Genomic DNA, 27874 nt, shown 5'->3' with positions numbered 1-27874 from the left:
CCTCCTTCTTAATTATTTACTTTGTGCTGACATACTGTAATGATCCCATTGAAGCTTCTAAATGCAATAGCAACAATGTGGAAAAACTGCAAAGAAAATAAAACTTTTACATGATCCTTAAAGACCCATTTTTGAAACTTTTAATTGATCTCAGATCAAATTCCTAAAGCTCCTATTACATATTTATATGTCCTATTACATATTTATTTATGTCTCAATAAATATTCAAGTGAAATTGTTTGCCAAAACACCGTAGAAAGGTTTGCTCAAAATCTGTAATGAATTAATGAGACGGATGAGACCAACTGAATAAAAAGTTTTATTCACATCATTGGACACCCAGCAGCAGAATCACATTTCCTTTCACACACACAGCTTCACACTCATGCATTTGGCTTAATGCAGTCACTCACAAAAAACGTTTGACATTCAGAGCAGGTTGACACATCTCAGCAGTAATCAGAGTAATCCTCCTCCACATAGTTGGATGGAAACAACCCCACCTGGAAGTAGAAGCAGAAACAAGTAAGACAAGATGGTCTCTCAATATTTGAATGTTTTGTCGTCGTGCCGATGATGTCTTGCTAGTCTCACCCGGCCGTAGACTTCTCCCTTCCACCAGCCCGTTTGTCCCTTCTTGAGGATCTTGATGGTGTCCCCCTCTCGCAGGGACAGCTCAGTGCGGTCCCGGGCAGAGAAGTCGTATCTGGCCCTCGCCAAGCCGAAGCTCCTTATGCTGCCCCCTGTGAGACAGAGCCCACATTGCAGCATGAAGAGGCTTAAAATAAGATTAGCATTTTAAAACACCTGTGGGAGAGTCTCTTGTCTGTTATGCTCTACATGAAGCTGCAGCCAGGACATCATTAGCCAAAACAGGAAGACGTCAAAAGAGTTGAATGTCATCAAAATCTCCATTTATTTTACTAATCCAATTGAAAATGGGAAACTCGTGTATAGATTAACTTTTCAGTATGATTGTTTTAATTAAGGAAATTCGGATATTACATAAGACCAATACAAACAATAGTTTTTTCTAATACAGACATTAATGGGCTACACAACCCATTAAAAAAATCTAAGATCTCATTAAAATGAAATCTGAATCCACTTGAATTAATAATAATAATAATAATAATAATAATAACAACAATAATAATAATAATAATAATAATAAAACATTGAAAAAAATAAATACACAAGCTGTCATACATCAATTTTTGAAACGTACAACAAATGCTATAAAAATAAATATTTGTGGTTTTGTGTTAAAAATTGCAGATTTAATCCTGCTGACCTGAGAAAACAGACAAAAAACACATAAAGGTTTCAACTGATAAAATTATACTTTATATTAATTCATGAAGAAAACAAATTCCATTGACAAAAACACAGATACAACCTCCTATTTCTTTTTTATTTTTTATTTTTTATGTAGTCACTGGTATCAGGTTGCCAGATGTGCAACCTTAACATTCTGCCCGAGTTTTGTCTTTTTTGTCTCAGACATTGTCTTGTCCTTCACCCATTTGAGTAATGACTGCTGTTGTCCTGGAGACCGTCGCTGACATCCTCTGTAAGCATGAAAAAACACAAAATGCTGCTGCTAAAGAGCACGGCTGTTCATAAAGTGCTGTGTCCATTAAGGGCAAGTTGGTAGTAGAGTAAACAGCCTAATTAAGGATTTTATTAAGCATCATTACTGACATTTTGAAGCATGATGACATTTCTGTATTTTTTATTAATCTCGGGTTATTTCAAATTTTCATACAAGCAAAGTATGGAGTTTTCATAAGCTTTAACAATCCTAACAGAAACAGAAACACATGCATGAAACATATCACTTTGTGTGTAAAGGATCCATATAATGTATAAATGCACCTTTAATAAATACTGGAAATGGACTAAAATGTCTCATGTCACTTAATTCCTAGTCTAATTAGCATAACAGAGCAACCATAAATAGTCCCTCAGTAAACCTGACTGACACTTTAAGGTTCTCACAGGAAGGCTTCTGTACCTGAGGTTGTGTGTGGTGTGTTGTTAGATGAGTTGCTTTGCTCTGGCTGTTTAAAAGGGATGCGCAGCGTCGTGTCCACATCCTTAAAGTACTCCTTCAGAGAATTCTTCTGGTAGAACTCAATCATTTCCTGATGAAGATAGAAAAAAGAAAAGGGCTCATGAGAAAACATAGGGTTGTCCTAAAAAAGGGAAACTTTGTCAATCAGAAATCCCTGACATAAGAACGGCTGTCCTACTTCAAACTTACGATTAAACCTCTGAATGCCTTCTTGTCATTGATGCGGTAGAGGCCTTCACAGGAGGTGATCTTGATGTGTCTGATGTCCATGTTGAACCTTGAGACGAATCATTACTTTGATTTTAAACAGACCCTCATTTTCACAAATAAAGTAAAGACAAATACAAGACAGTTCTTTGGTTAAATTACTGACAGATTACCAGCAACAAGCAGAAAGTCCATTGTTTTAATTCACTCTGAATCCACTTCTGCAAACAAGAGCTGCCTTTTGTATGTCAGTGATTTCCAGTCAGAACAAGAAGAAATCCTTTGTTTGAAAAGGTATATTCGATTGAGAAGAAGTGGCATGAAACAGTTTTCACATTACTTTGTTTTTCATCACGATTAGCAAGATGAAGCTAAAACAATCACTTGAAGATAACCTGGAATAACACTTCAAGCAAAACAAAAATTACAATTTCCCTTCCATTAACATAAAAATATTAATATATGACTTAAAATAATAAACTTTGCTCTCAAACAGAAGTATAACTTTAAATGTGTCATAAAGCCATGCAAATATATTTGTAGCCTGCAATTTTGTAACCTCAACAAACTCTATTACATTTTATTAAAAAAAATATTAAGAAATAGACCAATACGATGAATGAGTAATTGTGGAAGGCATATAAAAGCGAACGAAACATCAACCATATTTTAAAAAAGTTTTGGACGAATAAAATCTGAAAAGTGTGGCATGAACTTCTTGTCAGCCTTCTGTTAGATTATATATATATATATATATATATATATATATATATATATATATATATATATATATATATATATATATATATATATATATATATATATATATATATATATATACGACCTGATGAAGCCAGGTCGTGATCTGCAGCTCTCGCTGGAGCGGTTCGCAGCCGAGTGTGAAGCGGCCGGGATGGGGATCAGTGCCTCCAAATCCGAGGCCATGGTCTTGAGCCGGAAAAGGGTAGAGTGCCTTCTCCGGGTCGGGGGGGGTGGGGGGTGGGGGGGGGGTGCCCTGCCCCAAGTGGAGGAGTTCAAGTATCTCGGGATCTTGTTCACGAATGGGGGAAGAAGGGAGCGGGAGGTTGACAGGCGGATTGGCGCAGCGTCTGCCGTTAAGCGGGCGCTGTACCGGTCTGTCGTGGTGAAGAGAGAGCTGAGCCAAAAAGCGAAGCTCTCGATTTACCGGTCAATCTACGTTCCCACCCTCATCTATGGTCATGAGCTTTGGGTCATGACCGAAAGAACGAGATCGCGGATACAAGCGGCCGAAATGGGTTTTCTCCGTAGGGTGGCTGGGCTCTCCCTTAGAGATAGGGTGAGAAGCTCAGTCATCCGGGAGGGACTCAGAGTAGAGCCGCTGCTCCTTCACATCGAGAGGAGCCAGTTGAGGTGGCTCGGGCATCTGGTCAGGATGCCTCCTGGACGCCTCCCTGGTGAGGTGTTCCGGGCACGTCCCACCGGGAGGAGGCCCCGGGGAAGACCCAGGACACGTTGGAGGGACTATGTCTCTCGGCTGGCCTGGGAACGCCTCGGGATTCCCCCGGAAGAGCTGGAAGAAGTGGCCGGGGAGAGGGAAGTCTGGGCCTCCCTTCTGAAGCTGCTACCCCCACGACCCGACTCCGGATAAGCGGAAGAAGATGGATGGATGGATATATATACATATATATATATATGAAAACCAGAACATGCTGGATGGAGGGATTTCTTTCTTTCTTGTCTGGCTGAGGAACACTTAGGGTTTCCCCAGAATAAAAGAATTGTATGACTTGGGTGAAACATTTCGGGTATCCCTTTTCACAAGCTAATCAGAATAGTTTGCTGGAATTTTGGCCCATTCTTCCTGTCAGTTATGTTTGAAGGCCGCCTCGCTCACAGCTCTCAAATTTGTTAAATGGGTTAAGTGGTCCTGAGCCTGAAAAGCTTAGGTTGATATAGAGTCTTAGTTTTACTCCTCATATAGTCTTTTGCAGGTGAAAACCATCATATTTGGTCTCATCTGAACAGAACTGTGTTCCCTGCATGGCTTGTGGCTTCCTCTCATAATCACCTTTCTCACTTGCGTGAAGACCATCCTTGAGCTTTGCATTGTCTATCCCATTAAATTATCTAAAAATAAAATATCTATAAACGTATTAATTCAAGGGATATTAAAGAGGACATTATCATTAAATTAATTAAATGTGAGATCATTTTGAACAAGACAAGCAAACCGAAAACCTCCATTTCCAAATCAAGCTTTGCTGACAAAGCACTCTTTGTTGCTATAACAAAACTAAGATTTCATCAGCAGAGAAACATAACTCCTAAAGGATTCTTACTTGATGCTGATTGCAAACTCTCCTCCATCCTTTTGCCTCACAAGGAACGTTCCATCAGAACGTGATATTAGCAGGTTCTTGGCAGCAGTGCGGTCCATGTTTCCAGCAAACCTTTAATCAATGTGAGATAGCAAAAACATAAGCTGGGAAACAAAACCAGAGTACAGTTCATGAGTATATGACAGATAAGTGCTCTGAATAATAATAATAACAATAATAATAATAATAATAATAATAATAATAATAATAATAATAATAATAATAATAATAATAAATAGTTCAACTAAGAAAACATCAGAAAAACCAAAAAGCCAATTAAATTTAGTTACAGGAAAACAAAGTTCAATAGTAAAAAGTGTTAAGAGTCAAAAACTCTTCATAATTGTTTAAGGGAGAAGTTCTGGAGCTTGACATAACTTACTGCTCCATTTCTCCTCTTTTGCCTATAAAGTATCAGTCATTAGAGGAAGTCTTTAAATCAGCTTTAAAGCCACAGGAGGTCAGTGGAGAAATTTGAGGTTGAAGTAATGCGCCTCCATGTCTGTGGGCTTCCTTAAATTCCGTCAATCCTTTGCACATTTGCAGCATATGTCTTTGGGAGGCCAATTGCAGTTATTGAATGTGGATAAAACAAAAGAACATATTATTCACTTCTACTTTAGTTAGTATCATCAGCATAAAATCACATTTTGGGCCAAATTCACTGATTTGTCCCTGATTTATCATCGCACCACCCTGGTGAAAACCAGACCCTGGTACTTCACTTTGCTTCATTCAGAGGGCCTGGGCTCCTCTGAACCTCTCCTTCCTGGAGGCGTGGCCTGTGTTTAAGTTTTAAATGTTGACCAGTCGCTAATGTTTGTGCCAGTTTGACATAAAGAAGCTCACCGGAAATTGCCTGTCCTGAAAACAACCATCTTCCACCACAAAGAGAGAGAACAGCCGATCTGAACGAAGCGGCTGTTAATGTTAATTCAATATTTGGAAGTGTGAGCAACACAGGCTGAACGGCTTCCTTCACTTCCTCCTCTGCCATCGCTAAAACTACAAGTAGGCCACAATTCTAAAACAGCGCAGAAAATTGGTCTGCTATTTTTTTTTAAATACTCAATTTATTATCTAAGTTGTATTAACAGTTTCATTAAGCTTTTCATTTAAATTGATTTTGTTCGTACTGTTTATTTTACCGGTTTGACTAATTAGCTCTTATGACAGATGTTTAAAATAAATGTAGATTTTACAGACTACTATGGAAGAAGATTAGGGCCACTGAAAAAAAAGAATCCAGTCTTTAATCTCAGATTAAAGATTGATTTTAATCTCAGTCTGACTTTAATCCAAGATTAAAGTCAGAGTTCTTTTAATTTTTTCAGTGGCCCTAATCCTCTTCTGTACATACACAGACGCTGCTAGGTGATGGTAAAATCTTTTTTATGAAAAAAAAAAAAAAAAAGTCAAGGAAATTGTAGTCCAGACGGGTTTTCATTGTGTCTGCTTTAACAATACTGACCACTAGGTGGCAGCAGTAAAAGATTCTGGCTTCTTGCAAAGTGATGTTTGGGACTTTATCTGCTTCACATATATTATCTTTTTTCCCCCTAAAGTTTAATCACAATCTTGATCTTTTGTTGCAGCATTTTACTTCTAGTGAGACACCAGTCTCTGTACACTGGAGTTACATTTTGCAGAAATCGTGTTGAGCTGTATCGCCCCCATCTGTGTTGCACAAAGTATCTCGCAAGCACAACTTTACAAACACCAGCATATTTTCCTCAGTATGCGCTTCTGTTTTATGGCTATCAATAGTGTTTCTTTCTCTGTGTCAGGATTGTGGTGTTTCCCAGTCAGGTCTGCTAAGGACTGAATTGCATACAATATGAGACTAGTTGTGGTTGGTGAGTCAGTCGCTTTGCTCAGTTCCTGTTCATACTCACCAGAGGAAGTCAGACAGGTCTGGGGTTGGCCTCTGGAAAAGAACCAGATCACACAGAGGTTATATGTAAGCCCATGGTCATGGGTGTAATAATTCCTCACTTCCTAATACTGCGAATGTTTGTTTTGTGCTACAAATGGTGGTAACTGGAAACCAGCTCAAAACACAACAAACTGAAGCTTGTGTTTTGTTAGGCCAGCTTGTGCTGACTGCTGTACTTACAGAGATGTAGGGCTGAACCTTCTGGCACGGGAACCATCCCACTTGACCAGCTGTCAGATTTCTTCCCTGAGAATCACAGTCACATGATCAGATTATAGCACATATACACTATTATACAGACATAAATCATTTAGCTACATGAAGACAAAAATTAGGTTTGAAGCAAGGTTTTTATAGTCAACTAACTATTGACATAAAAAATGAAATTGAGAAAATATGTCAACTGAAATTAATAACTGCAGTAATCAATGGGGAAAAAAACAATAATTATCAGGAACTATATTGCATGTTTGTAAAACTAATTAAAACTTATTGAAATGATCGATATCATTTTCTTCATTTTCCTGTTTATGAATTTATTTATTAGCTATTAGAATTGAAGTGAAATAGATTTTTTCTCCCCACACAAGCAGTTTTTGTCAGCTGTCGGCAGATTCCAGCTCTGGCAGCACTTACACTAAGTTGTGACAGCAAAAGTTGGAATAAAACATCAAAGTCAGTTGGTTGTTCAAGAATAACTGAATACATTTTTTAAAATGGTATCTTCTGTTGAGTATTCATTACCCAATCAACGTATACAGAATCATAATACAATACTTGAATTCTGGACCTAAAAATTAACCGAAGTATGACAAAACTAAAACTACTGCAATAACTAATAAAAACTAAACAACTGATTAAAACTAACTAGATCAGACAAACTGAAAGTCACAACAAACCATATTGAAAAACTCAAAAATATTATAACTTTGATTTGAAGTAGCAAGTGGAGACAAAGTAAAAACAGAAAACTAACAAACCAACCATGAGAAGAGTCAGAGTTCAAAAAACACTTGTGTCCAGAAACTCTGCATATTGGTCCAAAATTCCTCCATTAATGCTGAGCTGTTCTTACATTGTGTGTAGTGGAAAAATGTATGGTTTTAAATACCGCAAAGGAGTAAGGATAAGTTAAGGATAAGTCAAGGTGTCTTTATTAGTCTGCAATGGTCACAGTGCATAAACACACATCCATTTTTACACTAAATTGGTGTAGAAATGTAGCCTTATATTAAAATTATGCTTCTTTTAACGGTACCATGAGCTGTCAGTCATGTTCATGTTATAAGTTTTACCAAAGTTTCCACTCACACTGTTTTTCAATCTTTGTGTTTTCTTGTGTTTACCACCAATCTTGAGTAGAAGCCCTTCATTTCTTTTCTTTTTTTTTTTTATTCTCTGGATATAATAACTCTTCATTTTAAAGCAGCCTTAGCTTTCCGGTAAATGTTGTGGAAGAATATCACAACGATGTTGCTGACTAGCTAATACTAAGTGAAGTAGGAAAGCTATGCTTTCAGAAAAAAGGCTTTTCTTCTGGAGCTGCTATAAAATTATGCTGACAAACCAATTTTAAGGAAAATATTTCAGCTTGTCTTTTTAACAAATTATGTGCGGAGTTTTATTTACCAGCAATATGACACAAAGCCGGGGCATATAAATGGTTCTGCAGCTAAATGAAACGCCATTGCAATGTATTTATTTTTCAAGCCAACTTTCAAATGAATCTCACATCATGTAAAGACCGCAGACAGCAGCTGTGCAGTGAAGCCTTGATTTCAGGAAGGAAGTAAAAAACAGAAAATGAGATGAAAAAAAAAAGGAACAGCAGCAACTCGCACAAAGTCTGAAAACTGCACAAAAAAGTTGAGTGACCCCTGAATACTGAGCTCATCCAGTCTTACCTCCCACCAGGGCAGGTCAACGTCTGCGCGGGTCAACTCGATAATGTCACCTCTAAAGAGCTGAAGGGGCTGGCCGAAGCCCACGGGGGGCGGCGGCAGACCATAATACTCCTGACACACTTCCATCTTTGGACATGCTGTAAATGAAGGAGAAACAGAGGCGATGATATAATGTTTGAAAGGACATTATATCGCAATCGCTTTCACGTCCAGAAGTGTAAAAAAATATTTACAGATCTGTCTTAAACCATGAGAATACTTTTCTTTTATTTTTTTCACCAGACAATCTAGGAAAATCCCAAAAAACAGTTTCCAGTAAATGTTTTCAGATATTTTCATCTATAAAGGGCAAGAAATGATCCAAATCTGCTGCATAATTGTAAATGATGGCTGGACATTATCCTTCAGCGTTTTCTGGAGCACCATAGCAGAGCTTCACCATCACACTGTCTAACTGTCAGTATGATGTTCCTCCTCTAAAATGCTGCAGGTCTCGCTTTAAGGCAAGTGAGGCCTGCAGGGGTTTTCTGACCTCCTGATGACCTTTGAAGGTGCTTCCAGACACCAACCGCTCCAGGAAACGTTCTCTCCTACTCCATGTTTTTTCTACTTGTGGATAATGTGAGCTTTAATTCACTAGAATCCAAAAGCCTTAAAAATAGTCTTACTCTAAGAAATATGGCTAATTACAACTAATTCATGATTGTCTACAACTTTGGAAAAGTGTGACATGAATCAATCAATCAATCAATCAATCAATCAATCAATCAATCAATCAATCAATCAATCAATCAATCAATCAATCAATCAATCAATCAATCAATCAATCAATCAATCAATCAATCAATCAATCAATCAATCAATCAATCAATCAAATTTTATTTGTATAGCACATTTCAGCAGCAAGGCATGAAAACCAAATACAAACAAAATCTGTAAGAATCTGACAGCATAAATGACCACAGAACAAAAATGCTGTGGCAGACAGATTATAAGGTAGTTTAAGTTTATTGTGTAACCTCACCTGTGTTGGAACTCCCTGAGTTTTTGTGACTTTTTTCCTGAGAGAACAAAATAAAGTGATAATTTATATAAGTACAAAATTTCATTTAAAGAGGAAATTTAATTCTGTTCATGTAAAACAGTTTTGTACCTGTCTCTTAATATTGCCAGAATGATCTGTAAATTCAACAGGACAGTTTATGTAAGAAGAAATATTTAACAAATCCAGAATGACCGTACAGCTATGAATGACTTCATACAGACCTGAGTTTCGTCCACATCCCGGCACTCTGCCTAAACACTCTTTATGTGCCGCCATTTTGCAACGAGTGCACTGGTAGCCCTGGAAGAATGTCCCTCTGGTGACAGCATGGACAAATTTCACCTCAGTTAACTTTTTTTTTATTATTATTATCGTAAGAGTTGTGGGAGGTAGAAAAAAAAATACCTTAACAGCATTGAACAGGCTTTGCAGGAGGTTGTTTCCTCAAAGCAGTGCATCTGGAAGTCGTGGTTGTTTGCAGTGGAGTTCTCAGGGCACATGTTTGACCTGCAGTTATATACAAAATATGAAGGCTTTGACCAAAGCTCCACACAGCTGGTTTTATTTGGTCGTGGTTGAATGAAAGCTAAGATAATGAATGTCTCTGCTCTAGTAGTGGGAATGCAAATGAGACAATAAACAAATTGAGAGATTCCCACACATTTCCTGTGAGGTTCACTACTGCAAAGTATCAGGCAATTCAGGCAAGATTAGTCTGTGTGAGTTAAGTTCATATTGTTTGCATATAGATTTTTTTTTCAGTTGAATTTGATCAAGTTTTAAAACTCTCCACACTCGCAGATCATGTCTTCTAACTTCAGACATGCAGCAGCTTCGATGTGAGCCAAGAGATTCTTACAGATTCTCATGAATTATTTTTTAACAACTCCTTGGGGAAACGCCTGACCATTCAGCTGTGAAAAGACAAGCCACTCCTGTTCTTTGTTGTTGTTGTTTTTGTTCTGTTGTAGTTTGCAGCTGTATTTGTGTTTTTCCATTTTGCGGTAACTCACATTGCCATCTCAAACTGTTCCAGCCACTTTTTCTTCAGTTCTCTGGTTTTGAAGTAGAAATCGTAGCCACACCTCCCGAAGCAGTCCAACAAGAGGAACAGATAGGACCACTGTTCACACACAAACACACACATTGCCTGTTTAGACAGCACAAATAATTGCTTTTCACATTTTTCAAACCCTCAAACATTGTTTTCTTGGGATCATATGGAATAGATCAACACAAAGCGGCAAATGTTTGCTTCAGCTCTAATGTTCTCCAACAGAGAAAGTGCAATTGTTCTGAGATTAAATTTCACAAAGGAGAAACATATTTACTAACTAACTGTGAGACCATTGGTTTCACAGTTTAGTTAAAGGTATTCAATTTATTTATTTTTTTTGTAAATAAATAAATTTATTTATTTATTTATTAAATTATGCACCATTTATTTTCTTCTTGACAGTTATGTTGATTTATCAAGTAACATCCAATTAAAATTGATATGTGGTTATAATGTGCCATGTGTCAAGAGGTGTGAATACTTTAGCAAAGTAATAGATCATATAAGTGTTAATGTAGCAAAATGAGCCACACCTTCTTGTTGTCCTTCTCTCCTGTGGTTTCGTCTCGGATCTGGTAGTTATGCAGTTCAATGATATCCTTGAGCTCAAATGTTTCTCCACTCTTCTTTTTACAAACGACTACAGCTTTGTCAAAAAGGAACGCATACCTGATTCAAAGTAAAACAGTGTCAAACATAAGGCAACACTACAGACTCATGATGACGATGACGATGGTAAAACAGACCTGTCCTGCTTGGACTTTTTCTCTGAGCTGCAGATCTTCAGCTCTCCATCGATCTTTGGGCGACCAAAGAGAGCCAAAGACTGAGTCTGAGGAGGAGAAAATTATCGACGTCACCCAAAGAGCAATCAAAGAGAAAACAAACAAACACACACAAAAAATGACCTCACCAGGTTCTCTATGGACATCTGAAAACTGGTGATTTGTTTGATGACCTCGTTATCTCGTTTCACTTCATTCACACATTGAGCCAAGTCCTGATAATACACACAGAAAAGACTGAGTGGAAAGTCAAACGGTTCTAGTTATTAATGGTAACACACTTACTCTCATTGCATCGAGACCTGATCGCAGATTGTCCTTGTCTGCGGCATCAGTGGTGTGTTTCAACAATTCCTAACACAATCAAACAACATCACACTGCATGAAACCAGCCAGGAAACAAAGGGACATTCTTATCATTAGTGTCCACACAGACCTGTAACAGCAGGTGATATTTAAGAACCCTCTGCATAGGAACCATGAGTAAATCTCTGAGGGAAAAACGGCCACTGTTTGCTCTCTTTGAACATTCCTGAGGAAGAAAACAAGAAGTTAATATAATGTAGATGCTAAATGTGGATATTAAAATGGTCTGATGGGCTATGAAGCTGTTTCACATAGTCATTTAACTCCTTATATCATGTTTACTTTGTGTGGAAATGTTTGTGTGAACATTTTGAAGTTTTTTTTTTAAATTATTTAAGTCCCATTTTTAGTCTTTTTACGGTTTTGTTTAGTTTTCTGTGTTTCTCCACTCGTGTCCTCATGGTTTTAGATTTCATTGTGTTCTTCATGTTTGATCTGTATCATATTACACATGTTCTGCCAATTCAAAAGTATGCCACATATCTCTTTATTATGTGCTTCTGTGTATTATTATATTTTCCTTTAAAAATATTTTTCTCTTTATTTTCAGTTTTTTTATTTTTCTTTGTTCACTGTAATGTCTGGATCTCTCAAAAATACTTAAACATGTATTTAACTCTGGACAGTGACTCCAACACTGGAAAAGTGGCTCAAAAATACCTGGAGAAACATCCAACATTTCAGCCCAGAACAGAACAAACCTGGAACAGCTGAGATAGTAAAGAACCCGTAAACCCAAAGGCTGCTGGTAGAGAACCTGAACCTGAGATGAAGAGCCCCCTGCTTAACAGTCAACATGACATTCATGTCATGTTGACTGTTAAGCAGTTGAAACCAGATATTTACATACACTGAATGAAGAGACACAAACACTTTTTTTTCTAGCTGACTGAAATTAAATCAGACCAAACATTTCTTGTTTTAGCTTAGTTAGAATTACCAAAATTATTTTTATTTGCTAAATGTCAGAAAACTTAGTCAGAACATAACTTAACCCATAGTTAATAGAACACTTGAAAATGCTCAGAAAGAATAAATGCCATGCTGTTCTTTGTTTTTTTTTAAATGCTAACTAGATTTAGTTTTTTATGTTGTTACTCATTGTTTGCTATTTTTATGTCCAAATAGAAAACCTTCTTCAACATTATAACCCTTGAATCTTGAGACGCTGAACACTTTAGTTGCCAGTAATAAAGCATAAGAAAGAGCAAAGAGATGAGTCATGAAATACATCAAACATGGACCAGAACCGGCCACTGTGTCTCTATAATAAGGTCAAACTGAGACTCAGTTCTCCTTTTCACTTCTGAATGACTGTGTTAGAGAACAGATCATGGATGTAAAAAAGAAAAAAAAACACAAAAAAAAAACAGAACCAATCTCAAATGCAGTTTCCCGTAAGTAGATTAAAGTTGCTTATCCAGCACAGTTGAACAGAAAAAAAAGGGCAACTTTCTGTCTTCCCGGTTTTGTGGAAGCTATTTGTGACTGTGTGGGACGTCCTCACCTCCAGCTTCATCCTGACGTCCTCCCTCGAGTTTGATACTTTGTCCAGGTGCTTGCTTGCTGCCTCCACCTGGCTGCAGTAATGGCCGTACAGAAGCAGCCTGCAGGGAAGCACAACAGAAAGGCATCCGCTGCTCGGATCAGTTCAAACACACAGTGTGGTGTGTGAGCTGCTGCTGCATACCTTTCCTTGTAGTTAATGAACACCTGGTAAAGATTCTGGGCTCCGAGATGCAAAATGGAGTTTCGAACGTCTTCCAGCAAACAGCGATGAGTTTTAGCCAACTCCTACGAAAAACCCACAGTCATGTGAAACACTGAAATAATCTGATGTTTACACCTGATATCTGAGTGTCTGTCCAGATAATCTCCCTCTTTACCTTTATGTTGATGAAGATACTTTCAATGTCATGAGGTTGAAGAAACTTTTCAAGGGGTTTCATAAAGTGCTGCACAAAACAGGGAGAAGTTCATGACTGTGTGGGCAAAGACGTTTTAAAAACTTTATAATGTTTTGGTATTATTGAAGCAACATTTCAGCTTTAAGAAAGAAGAAATATCTAAAAAAAAATTATATACTGTATGTCATACCTTTAATTGATGTCTTTATATATACATCATGTGAAATTTATGTTATATATAAAAAAGCAAAAACAAAAGAATATACATTTTAAAATTGTATGTGAAATGTAATAAAATGCATTTCCAGCTGAGGAACAACATTAGAAAACCCCACATTTATTTTCACTTAAAATCTCATCAAATGATGAGAACATTTTTACTCATCACTTTGAAAGCGGTTTGGCCTGTTTAAACCACCGAAGTTCAGTTTGGTGTGCTCCTTTTACGTCTGTTAATGTGAAACTGATCACCATGGTTACATCGTAAAGACTGCCTGAGACCTTCAGAAAGACTGCTGTTGCAGTTAATGAGTCCTGAAAGGGGATTAAAATGACTTAGAAAGAATTTGAAATCATCAATTTTACTGGGAAGTAGGTTCATCGTTTTGAATGTTAAAGGGTGCAGCGTGTTCACCCTAAACTCAGACCACAAGATGCTAACGGCAGCCTCCAAAAAATGCCTAAAATGCCATCAAAGCTCATACAGCTGACTCCTAATAATGTTTATATGAAAGTTTAGATCTGAACACTCAGAAAGTGAGCGCACATGTAAAAATGAAAAAGGAAAAGAAAAACAAAACTTTTGCTGCTTAAAAAAACAAAAAAAACCAAAAAAAAAAAAAACCATGAATGCCAGAGGTGGAATAAGATAAGATAAGATAAGACCAGGACTAAATTTAAATATTTGGCAGCAGAACAGAGGATCTGTTTGAACGAAACCAAAAACAGTTTTCCTGAAGAAAACAAAACAAAAAAAACCCTCTTGAGAATCTATGAAGCAGCTTGAAGAGTTATGATTTGTGGAGGTTTTGCTAAAGCAAGAACAACCAAGCTTAAAGTAACAAAACCCATAAATAACTATAATGTTATTCAGAAGATATTTAAGGAAATATGAGACTGTATCTAAGAATTAAAGCGGAATCAGAACTATAACCTCCAACATGACAAAAGATACCAGTAAATCTACCACAGAAAATTAAGTAATGGCAAGTCCAGGGCCTAGTCAAAGCCTAATATCATTTTCCCTTATGATGAAATGTATTCTTGTTAAAGTTTGTTGCTAAATGTTTAAAACAAGTGAACCCTTTGATGCTTAAATGGAATTAAATCCCTTTTTCTAGGGATAACAAAATTAAACTATATATTGAAATGTGATTTTTTTTATTAAAGAAATGTATCCTCATTTTCTCATGTGACTGATATGCACAACGACTTCCACATTTATTGGGGAAACAGCTATACATATGTAAATTGCCTAAACAAATTCACATTATCATGCTGTCCAATCTCTTTTTAGGTTGATGCATGTCAAGGAACGTTTATGCTTCCTTTTTCCTTGAGTTGTAAATATGATCACACATTTTTCTTTTCCACTGTTCAAAGTGGAAAAGAGGGGAGAACATCAGATTACAGTAAGCCATATGTGTGTTGAATCATAATGGCTAATAGTTGACCTAGACTTGTTAATATAATAATTAAAAAGGAAGTTTTGATAAACAAGGTTGAAGGGGAATTTTAGTTCATCTTGGTGTGAGGATCATAAGGGAGACAAAAAATGACTAGTACCTAAAATAAAAGGCAAATTTATTTCAAAATGTTTACATATATTTGTCATATGAATGCCAATACTGTGCACAGTATGTTAGTGTGTGTGTGTGTGTGTGTGTACTTACCTGTAAGATAGAGTCCAGTGTAGCAGTGTACTTTTCTTCAGTCTGTTGGATTTCCTGCAGGCAACACTCTCGTTTGTCGACACCAACCTTCTGCTGCTGCACGTCCAAGAACACACACACTGTCAAACAAGGCCACACATTTCCACATTTCCACAGGGTGGTTACGTTTACGGTTAATAACAACAAAAGTTGACCAAAGTGGTTCACAATTTTGCCAAACAAAATGAGGCTTTGACAGAGTTGAGCAATTTTATGGTGAGAGCTGGCAGAGCAGCGAGGCTCCACCACATTTGGGTTGCTACAGCAATCGCCTATCTGTTGTTGTTAGGATCTGAACATCCAAGAGAAACTGTCTGGTTGACCATGGGGTCACTGTGTGCCAAACATAGCCCCGAATAAAATTAATCACACCACTTTTCTTTTTTATTCACCCAACAACAGCCTTACAGAAAGTGCTCCTGAGATGTGTTACTGTTTTCTGATGGCTCTTAGCCAGTAAATCAGGCTCTGCTCACGTCACACAGTGCGTTGGGCCGAGTCACAGCGCAGATAATCTTAACAGTTATCTGTGCTAACAAGCTGTTTGTAATTTGATTGGCCAAAAGCTTTCTGACTTGATGTAGTTCTATTTGCTTTGAATCTGGTCACCAGAAATTCACCACATTTAAAGTCAACATTTTTACCAGGTACAGATTTGCAGGTGAAGGTGAATTTTGGATGGAGGATCTAATAGGTGAAAGGTTTGCTGGCAAATTTAAGGCAAAAAAGGCACAAACTTATTCATAAATGCACATGATAAACATTAAATGTTGTCCTCTTAATATCTGAAAAAAAAAGCTGATTTCAATGAGATCATATTTCCTCCATACACATGTAATCAAAAGGATTAAAACATGGCAAATAATAAAAACATTAGGCAAAAATAGCTAGAAAAATTAAACAATGTACTTAAATGCATGAGTTTTAAATTTGGCAAACAGTTTTTTTCACAACGCAGCAAACTTTCCTCTAGTTTGAATCTAAAAAATAAATCTAGAATATTTTTATTTTGTTGCAGTAAATTACTCAAACAAAAGACCTCAAAGCTCTCAGGCTGGTGTTTGACGGTGAACAGGTGTCGGGGCAAACCAGACTCATTTCAAAAGTTCAAGATGGTGAATGTCAAAGACCTGCAGAGATGTGGGTAACCAGATGCTGCACACAGGCTGCTTTCTGTTTGAAACTCACAGTTTCAGGCGGCTCCTCTGTCCTCATCAGGTCCTCATAGATCTCATCCCCTTCATTATCTTCATCCTCCACAAAATCGTACAAATCATCATCTTCATCCACCGTGTCACTGTAAGACATCATACAAACATCATGTTACCACCTTTAGTTTTCCTTTAGTGAAATTTGTGCACAAAGTTGCACTAATGTGCAGTTTTTAAAGATAATTTGTGATAGTGTGAGATGAGATTTTGTAAATCAGCATTAAGGTCATTTCTGAAAAACAGTTTACTTTAAAAATGTTTTTCTTCTGTTTTTTCAGATAAATTCCCTTCTCTTTTTTGAAACTGTGTAAACTTTTTGCTTTGGCAGAATTCTTAAGCTACAATCTTTCTGACATAAAATGCCTCAAAAAACCTAATTAGAAAAAATAACTTATGATTGTTATAGTTCTATTGTATTCTACTGTATCCTATAAAAGTACTTTTTATATTTGGTTTAACCTCAAGAAGCAAATGAAGTTAGAATTAATACTATATGATCTGCTGCTAAAATGTTGTATAATTCTGTTTACAGTTTCTTAGTCGCTTTGGTGCATTTCTAGAATCAGTTTTGATATTTGCACAGGAGTAAGTGCATTTCTCAACACAGTCTGTACAAATAGCAAAACACCATGGTTTTCTTTAAAAGTCAAGTTTCCTTCTCAAAATCCTTACTTCATCTCTCAACATTAAATATCTGTATGAATGATCATATCAGTGCTTCAGAATAACTTCTTGTTCCATTGTGTCCGGACCGGACAGTCAAATTGATTGGTCATGTTGTCCATATCACAGTGATTCTGGACGTTTTGATGTAAACTATGGCAAAGGTATTGTAAGTTGGAATGGTGGGAGATCAATGGCAAAAGACTGAACAAGATTCACATTTATGAAGTTATTGTAATTTTTGGGAGATACTGTCAGTGTGAGACAGGAAGGAGAGCACAAAGAAAAAAAAGCAAAAGTAGAAATGGGAACTTAAGTCCCTCTCACAGTTTTCCTCAGTCACTTTGCCACATTTCTCAGAACAGAATTGAAATTCTCAAGACTACTTGTTCAGTCTTCAAATCAATTTGTCACTGGTGCACATAAAAAAAACGATGTTTCCTGTTCCTTTGAGCAAGTTACAAATGTTTTTTTTACAGATAATCTGTGAAAAGGTCGATCTCCTCCACCTCCTCCTACCCGGCGGCAATTACATTTTCATCAAAAAACACAAAGTAACTAAAATCAAAATAATAATAATAAAAAATACTATTTGTCTCTTTTTTTTCATTAAGACTAAGAATATACAGTATGACTTCTGAGAAAAAGACTTACTCTATCTGGTCGGAAAGGCCGCTGTAGATCTCATCATCAGCAGCACATCCTTCCAAAGGAAAAGGCCTGGAGCAGAGAAAAGGATGTTTAGATGAATTTGGGTTATATGGCTGTGCAAAACACAAACCATCGAGACAAAATGTAATGAGAAGTGTTATGTTGTGAGCATTTTAGCTTTGTGTTTCTGATTATAAAAACAATACATTATACGAAACGTGTTTGCAAAGACAAAAGTTTTGCTTGGTAGAATAATGTGTAGAGAACAAAAGGCTTATGGCCAGTGGTCTGTGCAGCAACAGTAACGAGGAATTCAGACCAAAGCATTGCAGCTCTACTTTATATAGACCATAAGTGAATGATTTACATGTGAAAAGAAAGGATTGAAAAGCCTGATGTATCCACTTTAAATGGAGTCTGGTAAAACTGTATGATCTTTTTAAAAGATGCACTACGCTTTAAAATTTTAAAATATAATATAGAATATAATTTGGTTCACAGCATAGGACCAATATTGTATTATATACAGTTATATATACATATATAAATATATGAAATATTAGATGAATGTAAAGCTAGTTTTAAATGTTGTTTACCAAAAAGAAACACTTTTACAGTTGCATTAAATGTTAGAATGAGAGGAACAGATTTACTCACTGAAGTCCTCGCTGTAGAGCAACATGTGAATGGGACAGGATGGACAAAGTGTTCATAACCTGTAATTCAAAAAGACCCACACATTTAATGAAATGCATGAAGAGAGAAAGAGACAGAATAATGCTATTAAACATGTTTCAAGTTAACACTGAATAATTGTTAACTTGTTACTGCCTCTATCACAATGAGTGATCTCAGGAAACCAGCTTCACTAACCACTAGCATGTGACATAGTGGTCAATACTAGACTGTCTGTGTGTGAACTCAATGAGTTTTAAGTTTTATGCCACAATTTGGAAACTTTAAAATGCTTCTTTTTCTTTTAAACAAAGACTAATTATTGACATTGTTCTGTGTTGAAATACACCAAAAATAATCCTTAGTGCAGCTTTTTGTCTTTCAGTAACGCAAACACTTAGTTCAATGGCACTGAGTGACAAAATGCCCCATCAAACCATAAAGATTGCTTTGTAGTCAGCAACTTTTGAAAGTTTCAGTTTGATTTCTGCTTTCACTCAGGGCAAAAAAAGAAAGATTTTTAGAGAAGTAAATATTTGAATGAACTGGTTTCTATCTTAAAAAAAAGTACTCTCAGTTGATTGGTCGGTAGGCTGGTATGACTGGCAAAAGGCAGAGCTTAGCCCAGTGTGTTCAGCAGACTTCAGATAAACAGAGACATTTGGCAAGAAACAGTTTTGGTTCTGTTTTGCTTTTCTAATCCAGGAAAACATCTCGATCTGGACTTTTTAGCAACTATTTGATTAAACATTTTGTCTTCATATGATATGTTAAAGGTGCATCTCAATAAATTAGAAGTTGATTGAAAAGTCAATTCATTTCAGTAATTCTATCCAAAACCAGAAACACATATTGTCATTTTTATCACACAGAAATCAGTTTCACTTTTCAAGACGTATTTTTAAAAATACGGCTTCAGTCTAATGGAAATGTCCCCAAAATCTGATTTCTTAAATAGTAAAAGTTTTATCTAAGACCAGTATAAAAGTATTTTGTTGATTTACTTTATCTTGGGGAAAAATGCTGACTTGAAGATTGTCCCATTGACTGTCTCTGACACCCTCCACTGAATGCTGTGTCCACCCATTTGTATGGAAAGTAAAAGTGTAATTGAAAAATCAGCGGATGCCACAGAAATAACCTTCAGATCACTTATTTTTTAAGTTGTTATTTTTTTTGGCTCTAGTGGCCTTCATTTGATAGTGATAGGACAATAGGTAATGAGAGAGGGAAGACATGTGCCAAAGGTCACCAGGCTGGGAATTGAACCTGCGACAGCCCAGTTGAAGTCAAAGGCCTCCCTATGTGGGTCATGTTTAACCCCTGCACCACCACAGCACCCAACCTTCAGAGAACTTTGAAACAAAACCAAATCAAGAATTTGGTGGTCTGAGCTTTAACAGCCAGAACTGTCAGTTCTGCTCCGGATCCTTCACACACCCTGAACAGGCTGCGTTCAGGATGGGGGTCAAGATTGTTGTATTTCTTACTGTGGCGTTTTGCTGTATCTGAACCCCATTCACAACCTATAAAGTATTGTCAAGAGAAAGATGAGAAAAGCCAGATTCAACAATGTAGATCACCTGAAGGCAGCTATCAAAGCAACCTGGGCTTCCTTCCCTACTGCAGCATAGCCACATGCTAATCGCTCCATGATACGTTGTATGCATGTACAGGACATGGACATCTTTTTGGAATGTTGATATTTCTGTATTATAATCCTTTTAGTGGATCTTGTAAAATATTTCAATTGTTTGAAAAAGTGAGTTTTTGGTTTTCATTAGCTGAAAGCCATAAACATAGAAATGATCAGTTATATAACATTCCAACATTTGAACTATATTGCTTTATGCAAAATGAAACTACATGAAAAATGTTTCATTTTGTTAAATGAATTAAATTTCCCAGGATACTCAGATTTATTGACAAAACCAAAAACTGTACACCAAAATACATTTACCATCAGTAAAGATATTTATATGCAGTATATCCCATAAATTATGATTTTTATTACTTTATGTCCAAATAATACAATAAAGTTGAAATGTTTCATCATGATATAAAATGTACCGCTCTCCGTACCTCACTGCGTGACTGACTGGAAGTAGTAAAGTGAAGCAAGAAGAGAAGTGACAGTAACAGGCAGGAAGCTAAAAGAACAGAGTGCAGGTATCAGCAGCTCACTGACTTATTATGTTACTGGAGGAAGAAATTCTTTATTTACACATAAAGCCAACAAAGCGGCCATCTTTGAAGCTGCTTTTTCTTACTGTAGGCAATGATTAAAACACAGAGAGTGAAAGAGGGCCGTGAAACACTGAAGTGAACGCCGTCACTCAGCCCTTTCAAATGACAGACAATGACAGTATCAAAGTGCTTCCTGTTGGGGCTCTGTGGGTTGCCTGCAAGCTGCACTAACTAGTCCAAACTCCGATCATGGCTTTGGTTTCTGCACTGTGTTACATATTCCCCATTTTTGCAGGGACTATTGCTAGGACTGCATAATGAGCACCACTCCTAAGAACATGTGAACAATTTTATTCAAAAACATTTTGAATAAAAACAATGACACTAATATATCTAATGTTTTTTTTTAAATCGGGCCATACATTCTTCCAGGTCTTCTAGGAGTCTACTTTACGTAAATGAACTGTCTGAAATGTTAAAGACGAATCAGGTGCAAAATGTCTCACTTAAGCATCCACAGCTTTGGTGTTTTTTTCAAAATGAATCATGTTCAAAATGAATCATGAATCATGTTCATTTTGAACCATGTACACCACAGAAATGAATGCCATTAACTCAGGCATTCTGCGTTTTGAACTGTGAGTTGGAGGCACTCTAGCAGTAACATTTTTGGAGAGGTTTTGAATTTATCAGTACAGATGTGTTTACGCAGTTCACTGTGTAAACACACCAAATGCTGCTCTGCTTCAGAGTGAATTAAAGATGGAAACAGTGACCTTGGATGTACTAGCTTTGGTACTTGTAAAAAAGAGTCACAACATTTTTTCCTGTCGGCAAGAGCTTGGTGACAATTCAGTGTTTCTCACGTCTCTCTCTGTGGAGAGCTCTTTTTGATATTTCACTTTAAACTTTAATTTTCTAACCTGAAGGCTCATGCTTCAACCAGCATCGATCAGTAGAGCTGATCGATCCTGTTGTTTCTGTAACCCATGGAATCCTAATACGTAATGTAGCTGTGGGTTTTGCAACTCAGTACATTCTGTCACCATTAACGTTTCTCAATGACCACTATGAAGATAAGAGTTGTAGCGGAATAACTTTTTAACAGAATCAGGATTTTAGAATAAAAAGGATTACCATTCAGAATGTTTTGCATATGTCCAACAATCAAAAATGTTGTTTTAGAATAACAAACATATTGTCTGCACTCTGACAACTAGACCAGTATGTTATGTAAACAAGAGCCCATTTATTTAGATTTCAGATCAATTAAAATAGAATTTATGAAAGCAAACTGCAAATTTTACAGTCTCATGCCCTCTGTTAACCTCTACGTATCCAGATGTTCTGAAGATAAACCAGTAGGTTGTGATACACAAAAAGACACTAGTGTCCTAACAGAAACGTTTGTTCATACCTTTCCAAAGTCCCGCACGTCGAACAGTTCAAAGGCTTCAAACAAGTCATTCTTCTTGAGATAAAACTTCTCCTGACAGATTGCCAGGAAGGTCCGGATATTTTTCAGGCATAGAAACTAAAAAAAAAAAACAAAAGCCCAAACATTATTACACATAGAGCCAATTTATTGCACAATCAAGTAATTATGTCGTTGTAAAAAATTCTGCATATATCAAAAATAACTTAAAAGAAATTTCACTTCACAATTTCTGAAGCTCCACGGCAACCTTTGTGTAAATAGGTTTAGTTTAGTTTAGTTTAGTTTGGTTAGGATCCACATGTCATAGTTGTTCTTACAGTGATCCACACATCACTTCACTACATCACTAAAACAGCTTTAGAAATTAAATCAAAACAAAACAACAACAACAATAAAATTCAATACTGCCACATTGGACGAGCAAGCGTTGACTGCCAGGAAAGATTAAAGGATTTCTCAAACACATGAAAGAAACAAAGTAATTCTTTAAGTATGTTTTTCATTAGGGAATGACATCATAATATATGAATCTCAAAATAAAGTTTAAACTGTTCAGTCTTCTATTTTAGACAATTTATTAACAGAGTCCCAATTCATGAGTAATTAAAGTAAAACCATATTGAAACACTTATTTTTAGCCACACCATGAATTAATCTTCCATCAGGTTTGGATACCTGCTTATCATCTCTTGGTAATGAGGGTCCCGCTGCCCTGCACGTCAACAACGCTAACAACTCTGATTGTGTGCAAAACACAATTTCAAAAATAGGTAAGAAAGAATTCCTTAAGGCAACATTTAGAATGTATTATTAGGTGACTTCCTTCAACAAAAAACAAAGACAGATTTTGAATCTTTGCTGAGTTTTGCTGCGTATTTCTAAAATAAACAAATCTTCATACTAACATTTATATTCACTTTTCTGTTAATTCTTCTTTCATTTCTGTGTTTGATGTTTAGTTTTGACTTACAGTCACACACAAATAATCTGCGAATGTAAAACTTCAGTAAGTCAACAGTCCGTGAGTGTTGCTGATTGAGTCTCCGTTTCATGTCTCCACCTTCATGAAACTGTGTCGCTGTTAGTCGTACAACATGAAGGCTGGCATTTTACGCTGTAATAACAAATGATCAGGCAAGATGACCTGCTGAATTTAAGCATATTACTAAGCGGAGGAAAAGAACTAATATGTAATTTAAAGAAAGCACAAGTTTCTTTAAAAATTTCAAAGTACTCTTCTGAAACACACTGGCATCCACTCATGAGATTTAATCATTTTCTCCCACCGGCTTCCAGATTGGGCTCAGAAGATGAGAGCTTTTCTTTCAAGATAATATCAGGTATATTTTAAAAGGTCTTTATGAAACAATATTGATAAACAAGATTTTTATTGTTTGATAAATGATTTTCTACAACCTTTAAGGACATAATTGTCAGCCATGAACCCTTGTTTTAAAAAAAAATATTCCATTTGTTAAATGCTCAATTCAACCCCAGTCAGAGACTAATGTTTTGATTCTATAACATTTTTACTTATCTTGCATTTTGTGGTGTAGCCTGAGATTTATAAATGGAGACGCTTAAAGTCTGCCCCTGTTAACTAGCAACCCAAATGTTTAATTGAAAACATCTTAGAAATTGGATCTTGCAGACAGAACGGGCCACATGAACTCACACAGAAACGCATTAAGATTAAAAAAAAAGTGTCTTAACCTAAAACAACTTGTCAGAAGAACGGTAATTGAGACCAAAATAAGGCAATGAGAGAAACCGCATGGAGCACGGTTTGAGTGATATGGTGGTCAGACATTTGCTGCTTTTTGTAACTTCCTGAATCTGCAGCTCTCCCTCAGTCTGTTTCTCTTCCTGACTCTCTGTTTGTCTGTCTCACTGTGTCTCTGTCATTCTACCTCTACACAGCTAAATGCAGAACTCTAATTTGAGAAAAGAGGAAACATTAAGTTCTAGCTGCTGCTGCTGCTACTGCTGCTGCTGCGCACATCAGGGTATAAATGAACAAAACAGCAGCATACTTGTTCTCACTGAGCAAACATAATCAGAGCAAAGTAATCATTGGTGTTTGATCATAAGGGATCTCTCCGACTTGTGTAATGTCATCAGGTGAGCCGATGCTCTGATGACACATCACAGTGGACTCTCTGTCTTCTGTTATTCAGAGGATATTTCTCAACCAAATCTGACCTCATAGGATTTCCCAGAGTTTCACGTGCACCCTGCACCCCGCTCACGTCTAGCAAGGTTGCAATGGCACACACACATTTAGACACACACTTGAAATGTTGCTCAGACACAGTGTCATTTCTCTTGAGGGGATTAGACCCAGCATGTGACAATCTCTCTGTGTCAATGTCTATTTTGATGTTCCCAAACCATCATACTGTCATCTAATATTGGCCTCTTTGCTAATTATGTCATCTCATTTTCATCCTGTAGTAACAGTAATTTTCACTGCACTGAGAATATGATGCTATCAGAATGTAATCCCTCCCAAAAAAGCAAACCTTCAGGCCTGTGCTTACAATGCATGAACTGCTGGTCTCTCTGAGTTTTGGAGCTTTTTCTTCTTTTACATGCATGTTTACATAAGATTAATGTCAGCTTCTGTCAGCCTCTTCAATAACTTAAAAGGCTATATAATATAGGTAATAGTGGCTACATTAGCTAGCTATCTGCTAGTCTGGCTACCCTGATCCAAAATGTAACAAAATTAAATCCCACAAATTCATACAACTTCTGAAATATTTTTTAAAATTTATTTCTTTAATCAACTTTAACTAGATTTCAGCCACATGTACTGTAATATATATTGATTAGTTGGAAGATAGCATTTAGTTCAAAGAGAATCTTGTTGGCTAACCCTATTAGTTTTAGATGTGAATCAGCACATTTTATGACATATTTTACAATGCATGAAGAGCTTTTTGACATACTTCTGTTTTCTGTTAAAAAACAGAAAACAGTAGGAACGTCATTGACGAATCATTCATCTTTTGATCTAAATTCAAAATTCAGACACTAAATTCATTGGCAGATACAGTTTTATGATTTTTCCAGGGTCTAAAAAAGTCATACAAATTTAAACATCTACATTTAGGTAAGTTTTAAATAACAAAGATTTTCCTTATAAGGGCTGAAGTAAAATTTTGTTACATTTGCATGTATATTCATTCAAAACCTATTTTCTTGCCTTTTGTTGTTCCTTTCAATGTAGCAATAAAATTGGGAGTTGTGCTGCTCTACTGGGAAATTGGGTCAGTTCTGGCACAAACTACTCCCTCTTTTTGCTTGATTAACTAACAACTTAAGTGTCATTGACCAACAGTTGTCTTATTTTCTCACAATGCTTACAGTGTATTCGTATGACTGAGGGAAACCCACTTCACATTGAGAAGGCATGCCACAAAACAATAAAACATATTGCCTGATCGATAGCTTTTTTGTGAGTGATTATGACTCCTCCCAAGCGGTGCTGCTCTATGTAGAGCTAAGTTTATGTATGTCACCCTAATTAAAAAGAATTATATTCATAGCAAAAACATAAGAGAAGTCTATGATAATACATCACAAAAAATGCTAAGTTTTTGTATTTTTTAATTTAAATTAAAACTCCAAAGTTGATCTAAATGTATTAAAATGTGTTTACGTTGTTTATAATAAGTTATCTTTCATTTGTTGGGAATTATCAGCCAAAATTGTATTTTCCTACAGGAGTATGGTCTGTGAAGGTTGCACCATGTGCAAGACAAAACCCCCCAAAAATAAACAAAAAAAACAAAAAAAAAACAGTGTGAGCTCACAAGGCCAGACAACCCGATTCCCAGAAAAATCTAAGAAGAATTTTACTTCTAGTTTTCTAGGGTGTGTTTAGCATTTTTCATAACTAAAGCTAACGTTATTTTCTATTGGGTTAACATATCTTTGTTTTTTAATAATTCAGCACTTAGATTTAAATTAAAATGATCTTTCAAATGTTTCATAAAGTCTTAAATTTAACTGAAATTTAATTTGCAGAAATTGGTATGACAAGTATATACTATGAGTAACTCATTTTTATACCTTGTTTCAGATTTATTGTCATTAAATCTTTTTAGTGTATTTGAGCTTCAAGCAATAAATCTTCTTGTAAAAGAAACTTTGGTATTTTCTTATATCAACTACACAATATAAAAAGTCAGCGTTACGCTACTGATCTATCAAAAAACTCCTAAATGCGAGCTTACAATATACTTTTTTTTGTCAATGTACCAAAATTGGTTTTTAATGCAGTGTATAGATTTTTCTTAAATGTCTGTAAACTTTACCACATTTATTGAAGATGCTGTTTTGTGAGATATGAAAAGTTTTATAACTCCTAAGAATGATTAGCTGTTTGATCAGAAATTGACGGAATGCAAAAAATCCCTTTAATTTGCTTGAGGTGTAGATAATGTAGATCAGTAAGAAGAGAAAGTCTACAGTTTGGGTTCAGGATTTGAATTACAGAGTTTTTGGGTTTCCTGTTTTTCTATGTACACCATTTCTTTCTGTTTGGCTGCAAACTTACTCCACCATCACCACCATCTCTACTATAGTTCTGCATGCTTCCAGAGCAGGTGAGATAAGACATTTCAATATTTTCTTATCATATAGCCTTTTGGGCCTCAGTGATGCATGCTGGCAGAGTAGTAGCTATGAAAATCCCCTATGGAAATGGAAGAGGAAAAGATTTGAGTGATGCACCTGGGACATTTGTGGCCGCAGGTTGATCTCTCTCAGGTTGACAGCCTGAGGCAGCAGGTTGTTGAGCAGCTGGCAGAGCAACACACCATCTCTGAGAGCTTGAGCCAAGTCACACACCTAAGGACATCAACAACACACACTCACACAAATTTGACTGGAGAAGCAAAGAGATGAGGATGTACATTTGTATGCAGGTGTTTAAGTGTGGGTGAGATGCAGCTGATTTACCTGTGCGCCCTCCAATGTGACCCGGTGGTTCTCAGGAAGAACACGGCACTCTATCAACCACATCGCACACTGCCTCCATAGCTCCATCTTTGCTTTTCCTCCAATATAAAGTTTATACAGAGTAATTTACAATATATGCTTCTTGCAAAAGACAAACGCTTGACTTTTTATTTGACCTTTGACGCAGTAAGAGTCCATTTAAGTTCAGCTTTACAATAAATCGGTTGAACTACAAAGATCACTGAACTGTCACACTTGCAGCCATTTCAAAGAAGCAGCTTTGTGAAAAATAACAATTCCCTGAAATCTACACAGAAATACTTCCTCTTTCAACTAAATGACATTGTACGAATTTAAAACAATCTAGTCTTACCTTTACTAATTCCTCTTCACAGCTTTATGTCTTCTATCAATGTTCACTCCGTAACTTAACTTTCATTATCTCATGTTCAGACTTCAACTTCAGTGCTCTTGTTCTGCCTGTCTTCCGTAGTGGGTGTTCTGCA

General features: G+C 36.5%; 1 protein-coding gene across 2 annotated transcripts; it reads right to left on the bottom strand.

Moving 5' to 3' along the window:
• Positions 1-306: 306 nt before the first annotated feature.
• On the bottom strand, positions 307-27874 carry vav1 (vav guanine nucleotide exchange factor 1). Of its 2 annotated transcripts, XM_023334703.1 has the most exons (29): positions 27742-27874; positions 27369-27466; positions 27141-27257; positions 22380-22496; positions 18758-18816; positions 18104-18169; positions 16764-16872; positions 15537-15632; positions 13624-13692; positions 13428-13531; positions 13245-13344; positions 11808-11903; positions 11657-11725; positions 11500-11586; positions 11333-11418; positions 11120-11255; positions 10543-10652; positions 9935-10036; positions 9751-9845; positions 9638-9663; positions 9509-9545; positions 8485-8621; positions 6761-6826; positions 6540-6571; positions 4606-4716; positions 2267-2354; positions 2018-2147; positions 595-743; positions 307-503 (listed from the first exon to the last, which is right to left on the bottom strand). In XM_023334703.1, exons 2-29 carry the CDS (start codon positions 27453-27455, stop codon positions 450-452), a joined length of 2535 nt encoding a protein of 844 aa, XP_023190471.1. In that variant the 5' UTR covers positions 27456-27466; positions 27742-27874; the 3' UTR covers positions 307-449. The 2 variants fall into 2 exon arrangements, with proteins under 2 accessions (XP_023190471.1, XP_023190472.1); XM_023334704.1 differs by lacking the exons at positions 307-503; positions 595-743 and adding an exon at positions 1173-1571.

Source organism: Xiphophorus maculatus, chromosome 5 (assembly GCF_002775205.1).
Source record: "Xiphophorus maculatus strain JP 163 A chromosome 5, X_maculatus-5.0-male, whole genome shotgun sequence".
Classification (NCBI taxonomy): domain Eukaryota; kingdom Metazoa; phylum Chordata; class Actinopteri; order Cyprinodontiformes; family Poeciliidae; genus Xiphophorus; species Xiphophorus maculatus.
The sequence above is the reverse complement of the archived record's forward strand: the minus strand, read 5'-3'. Positions and strand labels throughout refer to the sequence as shown.